Genomic DNA, 12,579 nt, shown 5'->3' on the forward strand with positions numbered 1-12,579 from the left:
CCGGAAGTCCCGCCTACAAGGGCGGGCACAGCGCCCCCACCGTGCGGATCCCCGGGTGCTGGTTGGGGGCGCTCTCGTCCCTCTCCCCGGCCCCACCCCCGCCGATGGGCCGGCCCGGCTCTCCCTGCCGCGAGATGGGCCGGCCCGGCGGCGCGCGGGCAGTGGCGGCGGCGGCGGCCCAAGATGGCGGAGCTGCAGCTGGACCCGGCGATGGCCGGGCTGGGAGGGGGTGGTGGGAGTGGGCTGGGCGACGGGGGCGGCCCGGGCCGCGGACCTCCCAGCCCTCGCCCCGCTGGCCCCACGTCCCGCGGGCACAGCCGCCCGCCCGCCGCCGCCGCGCAGCCGCTCGAGCCGGGTCCCGGACCGCCCGATCGGGCAGGGGGCGCCGGCGCGGCCCGCTGGGTCCGGCTGAACGTGGGCGGCACCTACTTCGTGACCACCCGACAGACCCTGGGCCGGGAGCCCAAGTCCTTCCTCTGCCGCCTCTGCTGCCAGGAAGACCCGGAGCTGGACTCGGACAAGGTGCGCCCCGCCCTCGGGCGCGCCCCCGGCCTTCAGACCCCCCGGTTCCTCCTAGGCTGGACCCCAGATCCCTGTGACACGCTCCTCCAGGCGGGCTCCTCGGGCCTGGACCCCCGCCCCCCTCCTCCCCCTACAAGCTCTACCCCGGCAGCTCCTCTCGCCCATCCTCCGGCGCACCCAGGGTTTCTCCCGGACCCCACCCTTCGTTTCGGTCTCTGGCGGCTCGTTCGCCGCACCGCCCACCCACCCGCACGCGGGAGACCCCCGGCTCCGTATTCCTCTCCACACCCCACCCCAGCCCCTCGGGTCCGCCTGAGCTTTCCCCTGGCTCCTCGTCAGCCCCTCACTGCCTGTGCCAGATCCATCCAGAACTGGGTCAGGGCGAGCCAAGGCATCCTTGTAGCTTTCTCAGACTTCCTCTCGGACCCGCTGCCAAGTTGGGTGAAAGCCTGGGTTAGAGGGTGGCTTGACAGCTGCCATCACACTGCTTTCCCGGGGTCATGGTCCCTGAGCTGGGCGCTGGGAGCAGTCGCTGTATCAGGTCCATCCTTGCGATCAGATCCATTCCTTGGAAGGTTACCATTTCCGGTGCCAACCTAAGACCCCTGGTTAAGATCCAGGGGAAATGAAGACAGGAATGCTGTTGGGCAAGATGCATAGCTGCTAACCAGAGGCTTGAGACGACCCAAGAGACTTAACCCATTTCCAGTTTGAACTGTTGTTTGAATTTTTTTTTTAACTTTACACATTCATCTTTCAGTTCCCAACGTAAAGCGATTGATCATTGCTTACATCACCTTGTAGCCCATATGACGTGCAGCCTGTTATCTTGAAACAGACTTGGGGTTGGGTAAACAGGGGTCGGTTTCATTTATCTATCTCTGACCTCTCCTCTGATAAATCTCAGATTGATAGAAAACTGTCCTGCCCTAACGGGAGATTCCAAAACCCTGGCTTATAAAGGAATTGTTTTTATCTACCCTAAGCCTCCCTTCTTGCAGTAGATCCTAGTTTATTCTTGTTTCTTTTACTGTAAAGATGAGTAGGATTAAAACTGCTCAGAGCCAAGCCCTGGCAGCGCCAAGCTTCCTCTGGGCACAGAGCTGGGGTGTGCAAGGTGCAGCTGGCACTGCAGACGGCCACTGACGTTGGCCTTGAGCACGGGAGCATTGCCAACTAAACAGGTTTTCTTAGAATTAGGAATATGATTCAGGGACAGTAGGGAGTTCAGAATGTCCATCTCAAGCAGAGATTTAACCACAACGATGGCGTTTTCTTCCTCCCTTTCTTAAAAAAAAATAGCCAGAAAAATTGGTCATTGTGTCCAAGTAAATATTTTAGAAGTTTAAGTAAATGCCTAGATGCTATGACTGTACATCCGGAACGCCTCACCTTAAATTATGTTCAAGTCAGATACATAAAACTAGCCTTCCTGTCCATAGTTTGTGATAAGCAAACGTCTAGCAAAACTTGCCCTCTCACTAATGGTTTGTGACCAGGTTTGACACCCTGTCCTGACTTGGTCTGAAAGCTCCACAATGACACCCTTGTGTTTGGTCGGCAGGATGAGACGGGGGCCTATCTGATTGACAGGGACCCCACCTACTTTGGTCCTATCCTAAACTACCTCCGCCATGGGAAACTCATCATTACGAAGGAGTTGGCAGAAGAAGGTAAGAGCAGCGTTCGAACCAGGCATTTTCAGAAATCGGGTCGAGTCTGTTTCACAGCTTTGACTTTTGTTTGAGACTTTTGTCGCGTTCATGTGCAGGTACAGTAAAGGTTTATGAAAGTGAGCCGGGAGCCTCAGTTACTGAGTGACGTCTGAGGGAGTCTTGTTTAAGGGAGCCTCGTCGTGCTCTGTTCATCCACCTTAAGGAGAAGGGAAAGAGGTAGCTTTGGGAGTTTTTTCCAAACCTGCAGAATTCTCAGGATCCCTTTTTACAGTTGCTTATATGCTAGCAGTGAATGTCCATAGCCTGAAGCAACACATCTCTGATATTTAGTTATTTATATTTTTGTTTTAGTTTGAACTTGCAGCTGCAAAGAAATAATAAAGGCTTGGCCTCATTTCTTTTAAGACTGATCTCATGCCTCCTTGTCAATTTTTGCAGCTGACCTAATTCATTCTCCAATCCATTGTCAGGTACCTCATCAGTGGCCTCATCTTTTTGGTTTGTAGGGCATGTAGACTAAGTGGGCCTAGATGTCTTTCTAAAAGGCTTGGTTGGCTTGGTCTCATCGAAGGCCTTCAGTTGAAGATTGAGGCCTGTCCCTGAGTCCAGGGCACCCTGATCGGGAATGTTCGCTGAGTAAGGAAGCTGTAATGGCTGTGCTGGTTAATTAAGCAGCTGCAAAACACCTCTGTTTCTACCAGTGAAAAGAGAACTTGCTCTCTTTTTGTAAATGCCCCCTTTACAAAACATTTCAAATTCATACAGAAGTAACGGGCATGACACAGTAAATTCCATGCACCCACCATCCATCCATCCAGCTTCAACAATTGCCAACTCATGGGTAATCTTGTTTCTTGAAAAGAGGACTCTTAATGCAGTTCTTTTCTAATGCCTTTTCAAAAACTTTTATTTTAAAATAATTTCAAACTAGGAGAAAAGGGCAAGAATAGTACAAAGAACTCCCTTTATCCAGACTCACCAATTTTTAACATTTTTTGATCATATTTGCATTATCATTCATTCATTCTCTCTCCTCCTCCTGCCTCTCCATCCTCCACCCCTCCCACAGGTTATTTCTGAACTATTTGAGAATAGATTCTAGACTTCTCCCCTTAATACTTCAGTGGATATTTCCCAAGAACAAATCTATTCTCTTACATAACCACAGTATAGTGATCAAATTGAGGGAATTTAATATTGATGAACACTTTTATCTGTAGCTTATTTTCCAATTTTGTCTACTGTTCCAATGATGGCCTTTATAGTACATTTTTCTCCTGGTACAGGATCACATAGCCCATGTAGTTGTCCTGTCTGAAGTCTTTGACTTTATGTAGCATGGGATTCTTCCCATGATTGCCTTTCATATTGTTCAAATAATAAACATTCTGTTAAATTGGGTCCACATATATTTACGCACACAACCCACCCCCGGTCATTTTTAGGACAAACTGCAACTCAGGTAAAAATTGCAAGCTCAGGAGTTGTCTAACTTGACTAGTTCCGGGAACTAAGTGATATACGGTCAAGGTGTCCTGCAGCCAATGGCAGGCACAGGGAGAGCCAGGGAAGGTGCCGGTAGGAAACTAAAGGTGAAAGGGGGTGGACAGGCCAGACCCTTCTGCTGACTCCCTCCCGTTGGGCAAAGGTGATGGGTATGCCCTAAACAGCAACGAAGCATTTCCAGGCAGAGGGAAAGAGGCTAGGCTTGCATTTGAAAACTGCAGCTTTTGGCAAACGTGCACTCCAGACACAAGGCCAGCCTTTCCTGCTCTTCTCGGGGGAGTTCGCACATCTCTAACTACAGTTTGGTCCTTGTTCTAGGTGTGCTGGAAGAGGCAGAGTTTTACAACATCGCATCTCTTGTGCGGCTGGTTAAGGAAAGGATACGGGACAATGAGAACAGAACTTCCCAAGTAATGGATTTTGAATTTTTAAGGGGAAACTACCTCGAGTGGCTGTCTGTCCATGTGTCTGGGTGTAGTTAGGAAAGGATGACTTGCCCTCAGAGCCTGAGGTCTGTGTGGAAAACTGTCCGTCTGCCAGGCCGGCAGCATGTACTCCACCAGACTTGTTCAGAACAAAAAAACAGAAGAAATAACAAAGAAAACAAAACAGCCTCATGTCCCTGTAGAAGAATGGGGAGGCTGCAGCTACTCACCATATGGCAGTGGGAGGCCCCAAACCTGTTCTCGCGGAGGGAGCATCTGTCTCCCTCCACGTGAAGACCAGGCCGGTCCCGCTTGCACCTGGTGGCTGCTCTTTGTTAGGACCAGCCTTCAGCGTGTGGCCACATCACAGCCGGCTCCTGCCAGCCACCCGAAACCAGTCTCATGGTGTAGACTTTAGAACATCGGTTCTCAACCTGTGGGTCGCGATCCCTTTGGGGTTCGAACGACCCTTTCACAGGGGTCGCCTAAGACCATCGGAAAACACATATATAATTACATATTGTTTTTGTGATTAATCACTATGCTTTCATTATGTTCAATTTGTAACAATGAAAATACATCCTTCATATCAGATATTTACATGACGATTCATAACAGTAGCAAAATTAGTTATGAAGTAGCAACGAAAATAATTTTATGGTTGGGGTTACCACAACATAAGGAACTGTATTAAAGGGTCACGGCATTAGGACGGTTGAGAACCACTGCTTTCAAAGCTGCTTGTCTATTGTGCTCCTGAGGAAATAATACCAAGCTTCTCATTTTATTATGAAGTCTAGATTTAGGTATTAACTCAGTAGATAATAGTAACAAAAGTGAAACAATTTCCCACCCGGTTTGGGAAGGGAAGACATAGAGCTTACTCGGCTTATTTTATGTCACGTCACCCATCCATGTGTCTTAAGAGGCCACAGTAACTTCGATTAGGCCCTTGGGACTCTATGACCGCTAGAAGTCCCATGCCCTCAAGAAGCTGGAAGTCTAGCAGGAAACACAGACACCCCCTTTCATGTATGAGGCTCTACTTTAAGTACAACTGCAGTGACAGGCAGGGTCAGACCTCACTGACCATCTGGCCTGCAGCATGATGTGCCTCCTACCCGAGCAGATTCCGGCGGTGGAGGCTTTCCTGAGAGCTGATCTGCTGCAAGGTAGAATTTTCCTGCGATTAAGAAGGAAGCAGTACATTTCTTTTCACAGTAAAAAATAGTTCCTTGCTCCTTGTGTGTTTGACTTGATAGATTCGTTTTCTGGCTCTGAATGGTTTATCTGAATGGCATAACCGACACCTGTGATAAAAAATGAACTCTCATCACGCTGTCTCCAGCAGTTTGCATGGGTGGAAAGGAGGGCTTGTTCCTTTAGTTTCCATCCAGCTGCGGGCTGAAAGGCTGCTTTAATATCAAAGATGAATTTCCAGTTGGTTAGCGGATTACCAGTGAAATAGGATCGAATGTCACCAAGCTTTTGCACCTCATATTCACAGGGCACCTTTCCCTATTGTAGAGCTTTAAGAGCTGAGATATTCTGAAAATTCTAACCCTCTCATCATGCGTGGTGTCTCTGGTGACCGGCCATGAGCCTATGAAAGACACTTATCACTCAGGAGTTTCCAAGGGTTTATTTTTTATGATTCCTCGGTCTGTAGCAGAATGTCACATCTTCCGCTGCGACACTTTCACTGTCCAGTAGCATGGCAGAGGGTAAAGGTCACTGGAACATGTATGTGTATGTGATGGGTTCCTATTTCATATGTTATTCCCATAATAAGGTGTCACTGCCAATAAACCACAATAGAATCTACATTGTCCACATGGATGTTAGACACGAGCAGCTTAGAAGAACATGTGGCTTTCTTGTCCAGAGTAAGTTTACTCTGTTTTCTGTTTAGGAAAATAGAGGAAATCTAAGAACATAACTCATCCCTCTCCACTTGAGAATGATTTTCCCCACTGATTCATATCCCTGGGCCCTTTGGTTTTTGGATAAGTTGTTATTGAAAAGCTACAGTGTTGCTTGTAAAAGGGTTAGAGGTTGGCTGCCAAGAAAATATTCCAAGCAAACTCCTTTTCAGTGTTTGTTCTTTTAGCCTCACTGTTCGTGGTTGTCGCAGGGCCCAGTGAAGCACGTGTACCGAGTCCTGCAGTGCCAAGAGGAGGAGCTGACACAGATGGTCTCCACTATGTCTGATGGCTGGAAATTCGAACAGGTATGTTTCTTAAGTAATACAACCCCAGTGTCTCCCTGGGAGTCCACACTCCAAACACTGACCTCCGTAGCCAGTTAACAGCCTGGGGGTTCAGTAGGGCCCCATGTGATCCTGCTCCAAAGCATGGGAAAAGAGAGCTACTCAGTGTGGATTATTTATAACCAAGGTTTCAACTTGATTGTGCTAGAGGGAGTCAGCCAGCTTGTTTGGGCTTGAAATGCCTCTCTCTCTCCCTTTTTTTGTAATAGTTCATTGCATCTTAGAGAGGAAGGCAGAAGAGAGAAACATCAGTGTGAGAGTGCAACATCGATGGCTGCCTCACGCATGCCCCCACTGGGCAGGTGCCCCAACTGGGAATCACACCAGCAACCCTCTGGTGCACAAGACAGTGTCCAACCAACTGAGCCCCACTGGACAAGACTCTCTTTTTTTTCTCCCCCAGTGGGACTTTTTTCAGAAATGCGTGTGGCTGCATTCTAGAATAATTACCTAAAGAAGACTAGGTTCACCAATAGCCCTTCCTTTGCTTGCCCCAGGGTCGGAACTTTATCATCCTGGGTATAGCGTAATCGGCAGAGAAAGCGCGGTGAGCTGCAGTGATGGGAAAGGAATCAAACGCACGGTTTCCATCCCTGGGCTGTGGAACCGTCCTTGTGGCTTTGTGCCATTAGATGGCAGAATTGTTCTGTTCATCTACTTTCTCCAAAACACGGGTGCTGAGCATGAACAGAATGAATATATTGTCATTTTATTTGGATCGTGCCAATTTTCATGTAGAGTTTAAGAGACCAGTTGAACTGTCACTATAACTTACCTTCTCAGAAGTTCCTTTTTGTGTCTCTGTCTTCAGAACCGATACTGGGTTTTTCCTCCCACAGACCTCCCACTGCAGAATCCGTTCTGCCTGTGTGTCCTTCTAGTCCTTGTCAGGTGTGGGTTGCAAAATGGTGCCATACTTCCACTCCAGAAGTGTTTCCCTGATTAAAGTCTTAAGCAGAGGATGTTATAAATACGGTTTTAAAGTATTCTTTTTTTAAAAAAATATTTTTGTTGATTTCAGAGCAGGAGGGAAGGGGAGAGAGAGAGAGAAACATCAATGATGAGAGAGAATCATTGATTGGCTGCCTCCTGCACACCCCCTACTGGGGATTCAGCCCAAAACCTGGGCATGTGCCCTTGACTGGAATCGAACCTGGGACCCTTCAGTCCACAGGCCAACGCTCTATCCACTGAGCCAAACCAGCCAGGGCTAAAGTATTCATGTCCTGTAGGAAGACCAAGTGTGCCCTCAGTGACTCCACTATATGGGTGAGGAAGTTAAGGCACAAAGGGGCTGAGGCGTCTGCCACCCAGCCATACAGCATGTCAGTCATGGTCCCCTGACTTGCGGCCCTAGGGGCTCGCCAAGAAGACCTCACCCTTGGGCTCAGCTTCTTCTGCAGGTGTATTTCCTACTTAGAATTAAAGCCCGGATTCAGTTCTCCAAAAAGGTGAAAGCTACCAGCAGCATGTGGTTTGTGGTAGCGCTTCAGTGATTGGCCTGCTTTCCCCGGCCTTCCGGGCGCCAGGCTCCCGTCTCGCCCTCTGTCCAGATGAGCCACTGTGTGTAGGTGTTCTGGCTGAAGCAGTGTCCATTTTTATTCACAGAAACATTCTGTTTCCCTTTGTGTTTGCTGGAAGGAATGTGGTCATGTGACTCCAGCTGCTGCCTTTGGGTGTCAGCTGCTCGGGTGAGGGAGATGGTGGCAGAACTCAGACTTTTTTCCTCTGGGGCAGCCTCGCTGACGACGCCCTGATGAGTGACCGAGACCCGGTGACTGGGGCCTTGACGGTCCCAGAGCCCTTCACCCGCTGAGGCGGCGAGCCGCAGCGGCCACGCGGCAGGCTTGATTCTGTGGCACTGAGCGGTGTCGGGTCCCGTGTGTTCACCAGGTCCTTGTTTTATCAGCTCATCAACATCGGGTCTTCCTATAACTACGGGAACGAGGACCAGGCGGAATTCCTCTGTGTCGTCTCCAGAGAACTAAATAATTCCACCAACGGCATCGTCATCGAGCCCAGTGAAAAGGCAAAGGTAAGAGGCCTCGTCGCCAGAGTCTGCGTGGGACTCCTTCGCCCCCCCAGGGGCCCTGTCTCATTTCCTCCCGGCCCTTCTCAAGGCAGCTTTGCGGTTCCCCTTCATTTGGGTCTTCTGATTGTTGTCATTTAAATCAAGATTTATGAGCAGTGAGAGGGGTTCTCGTTAGAAAACAGGACGTAAAAGGGCAGGCTGTTCCCAGGCTCTGTCGAGTCAGTGAAAAAGAAGGGCTTATCCCCTAACCCCCCAAGCTCGGCATCGTTGTGGCTGTTGTACTCGGCAAGTACTGGCTGTTGCTTTTATTATTTGAAACTGTTCTTTTTCCTGCCTCAAGAAAAAAGGTATTAGGTGACCTTGGTGGCTTCTTAAGTCACCGGAAAAGTGCTGTACACACTTACCTTTCCCCCAGCGGGGCCCCAGAAACACAAACACACTCTTGGAAGTCGCCCGCATATGCCTGACCCGTCCCCTGAAGCAGGGAGCAGTGGTCCCACAGCACCGCTGCGCCCGCCGCCGTCAGCTTGTCTCCAGCCGGAGTGCTTTAGGGCGGGGTGGGCTCCCGTCCTGCTCGCTTCCTGGGTAACGGACTGTGGTGCTGCTCGCCGGGGCCAGGGGGAAACGGTGGGTCTCCTTGCTTTCTTCAGCCGTCTGCTTAGCAGCTGAGCCTAAAAGCAGTCTGCATCCAGAGTCCAAGCCTCAGCCCTCTCCCCCACCTTCCACTTCCAGATTCTTCAGGAGAGAGGATCTCGGATGTAAACGCCAGAATCCTAGACATGGAGAGAGCACCCTGGCAGAGCACCTCTTGAAGTTCAGTCTCGCTCCTGTACAGTAACTGAGCTGCAGAGCAAAGCTGAGCCTGGCCCCCCGTGGAGTGTGTTCTGGTCAAACCAAAGGAACCCCCACCCCAGCCACAGGAACTGAAGACAGATGGCGCTTCGGCTGCAGCATACCTTCTCAGACACCTGCTCTGTGTCCTCGCCAGTGTTACAACAGCTTCACAGCCGCATCTGGGCTGGGTTTCCAGTTGGAACCTGGGGCCGGGGGAGGGGAGAGGCAGGCCTGCTCTGGGCCGTGCCTGTGCTTCCGGGAAGCCAGAGCAGAGAGCGGGCTTTCACCTGCGTGTGCCGAGGCGGGCGCTGGCACCAGCCGCTCTGTAACACTATCCTCCCATCCTTCGATGCACCGCATACTAATGTAGCAGACGCAAAGGAGTCTAGCTCCCATTTGTTGAACTGAATTGAGGGTTTTGATAAAGGAGAGAGTACCCCACATTCCTATGAACTAAGCCTCTTTGAGGAAAGGGAGGATGGGGCGTCCTTGCTTGTGGTTGGAGGCTGGGGAGTGCTGCTCGGGGTTTGGGCCGTTCAGCTGCTGCCACAGTCGGCTTTGCCCCGTTTGTCTCCAGCAACCTCGGCCGTCCAGGCGGCTTGCTTTCTTGCCAGGAAGAGGGTGGGGGCAGGCGGCATTCTGCACTGAATGGGACAGGCAGATGGGAGCTGGAGGTAGTGGGTGTAACTGCTTCTGCAGCCTTCTCTTACACTCTCTTGGTCCTTCCTTCCTTCATGGACTTTTTAAATGGGCTAAAGGGACTTTGGACCGCCCTGGTGGCTTGGGTGGGGATGGCTGTTTCTTTAAGAGTTGCCAAATGTGTCCTGTTACGGTGTCCAAAGTGTTATTTCTGTGATTGTCTCCTGGAAATGCCTTGACTGAACATGTAATATTTGTTTGTGTCTCTCTTGGTCTCTCACCTTGGCAGCCCTGCCCTGCAGCCCTGTCCGTGACCCACACCTTCCCGCTAGTGTGTATGCGTTTGCTGGGCCGTCTGAGGGCTCTCCCTGTCCCTGACCCGCCCGCACCGTCACTTCTTTCTATGGAGGGCCATGCCCTTGACCAAACGCTTGTTTGCCCTGGGGGAGCAGAGCTGTGGCCGCAGAGCTTGTACCGGACCTTCTCTCAGCTTTGAGTCTGAGAGCAGCTGTGAATGCATGGGGGCCGGGAAGCCTTGTCTTTCCCGATGGCTCCCAGGGTGTGGCAGGTGGGCCAGACAAGGGGAAGGCGCCTCGCGAACACACCATCTGTAAGCCACCTCCAGCCAGTCGCTTCTGGTTCTCAGAGCTGAGGGTCCCTCCGCTCCGCAGCTCACCTGCTTGCTAGGGGGCCTGGGGTCGTAATTTTTGGATATAGACTGTGCCAAGTGTCTTTTGAGCTTGTGACCTGCGCATGCCCAGAATTCTCACTTTGACCTTATTTCTCTGTGTAAAGTAGGATAGACATGTCTGCTGACAGACAAGGCTGCACGCCAGCCTGAGGTGCACATTGGCACCTCAGAAGCCTGGCAGGTGCCCAGGATTTTTACAGCTGTGACATGTCGAGGAACTTCTGCCTACAGTAAAAGCCGTCCCCTTTCAGAAAGGTTGTAGGCATCCATCCTGTCATCTGTCGGGAGGGGGAAAACGGTTTAAATGTGTCGGGGAAAAGCAGCTCTGACAGGACAGAGGACTGGAGGAGGTGCTGTCTGGACAACTGGAATAAGGAACCTCAAAATGGACGCGCCCAAGGAGACGGGCTTTCCTGGGCACTGGGCACGCTGATGGCCAGCCTGGTCCCAGGCCACGAGGATGAGGCAGCGGGAGGCAGGCACGGCGAGCCCTCGGGAATGCATTTCTCCTCGCAGAACCCGCAGCGGGGCTGTAAGAGGACTGCCGAGCCCTGCTCTGCTCTGAGACGCAGGCCTCAGTGGTATCTCATCTCCTGGGGGGCTGGCTTTCACCCAGCTTCCCTCCTGGCAGCCCAGGGACCCTTTAATGGTTCCAGTGCTCCAGAAACCTCAGATGATTTGTTTCGTAAGGTCTCTGAAAAGTATTTTACCCAAACCCTTTATGAGCCAAGGAGTATTATTCTTAAAAGCCTTCTCCCCCTGGTAGAGTCTGGCTAATTCAGAGAGAGGTCTGGCCTTTGGCTTGGGGGTGTCACATGACCAGTGACCCATCCTCTCCAGCTTCCCAGTGCTGCCAAGTGGGGAGTGTCTTCCTGCTTCATTCTCCGCCCAGGGCTGTGGCCGCAGGCCATGCAGCTCAGGCCCAGGGAGCAGCTGGCATGGCATCCGAATGACAGCAGTGGGCCTGTGTCCTCAGAACCTGCTCTGTACCTGGGCAGTGAGGTGGGCCCAGTCCTCCAGAATGACTTCGTTCCTGCCGTTGCCGCTGATCTCAGGGGTGTCGGGAGGAAGGGACAGCTGTTGGGGTAGGGCTGAGAGGACACCCACGCCCTGCAGCGTGGCCTTCGATCCAGACGTTAGGGACCATGCCCGTCCCCTGTGGGTGCCCTTGATGACTGAGTGTTTGAAGAGTCCGAAATGGTGTGACCTCCTTTTTTCTTTTGGTCAATAAACACATGAAACGAACTGCTGAATCTCGAGACCTTTGGTGTGTTTTCCGGTATCGCCGGCTCCTTGTGTCCACTCGCCATTCATGCTTCTCCAAGGCCTCCCTGGAGGTGAACTGCACCTTTCCCAGCAGGGCCGCCAGCCCCGCAAAGGCCTGGTTTCTCCTGCTGCCAAACTGCCCGAGGGGGTGTTGGGCCTCCTTCCTCCCACTTTCATTTTCCTGAATCTGAAAGGACTCAGTGCTGAGAACCAGAAGGTGGGACAGATGGGCTACCCACAGGGCTGGAAAGAGATGGGGGGAGGAGTATGAGGTGTTTTTGTGGGTTTTCTTTTCATTTGTTTTTATTTATTTCAGAGAGAAGAAGGGAGAGGGAGAGATAGAAACATCAATGAGAGGGAAACATTGACCAGCTGCCTCCTGCACGCCCCCTACTGGGGGTGGAGCCCGCAACCCAGGCGTGTGCCCTGACTGAGATTGAGCTGTGACCTCTTGGTTCATGGGGATGACGCTCAACCAAATGACCACACCGGCCAGTGAGATGCTTAAGGGAAAAACAGTCCTCCTGGAAGACAATAAGTGACTAGGTTGCCCATTTTCTCTGCAAAGTAGAGGGTGAGAAATGTGAGGTGAACACCCAGTAACGAAATGAAGGACCCCTCGCTTTAGGCATCGGGCAGGGTGTGGGATCCTCAAAAGGCCTCGTCTCTCCCCCCCCCCACGCCCACCCCCCCACCCCCGCACGCCCAATAGGGAGACA

General features: G+C 51.7%; 1 protein-coding gene across 4 annotated transcripts; it reads left to right on the forward strand.

The window, feature by feature from the left end:
• Positions 1-36: 36 nt before the first annotated feature.
• Positions 37-11,839, forward strand: KCTD2 (potassium channel tetramerization domain containing 2). Of its 4 annotated transcripts, none has more exons than XM_059671157.1 (6): positions 37-522; positions 2,087-2,195; positions 4,023-4,114; positions 6,240-6,359; positions 8,308-8,433; positions 9,163-11,839. In XM_059671157.1, the coding sequence occupies exons 1-6, from the start codon at positions 184-186 to the stop codon at positions 9,190-9,192; spliced, it is 816 nt and encodes a 271-aa protein (XP_059527140.1). In that variant the 5' UTR covers positions 37-183; the 3' UTR covers positions 9,193-11,839. The 4 variants fall into 4 exon arrangements, with proteins under 4 accessions (XP_059527140.1, XP_059527141.1, XP_059527142.1 ...); XM_059671158.1 differs by having other exon boundaries at positions 6,264-6,359; XM_059671159.1 differs by lacking the exons at positions 8,308-8,433; positions 9,163-11,839 and adding an exon at positions 8,007-8,206.
• The last annotated feature ends 740 nt before the right edge of the window (positions 11,840-12,579 follow it).

The sequence above is a fragment of the Myotis daubentonii genome, chromosome 16, assembly GCF_963259705.1.
Source record: "Myotis daubentonii chromosome 16, mMyoDau2.1, whole genome shotgun sequence".
NCBI lineage: Eukaryota > Metazoa > Chordata > Mammalia > Chiroptera > Vespertilionidae > Myotis > Myotis daubentonii.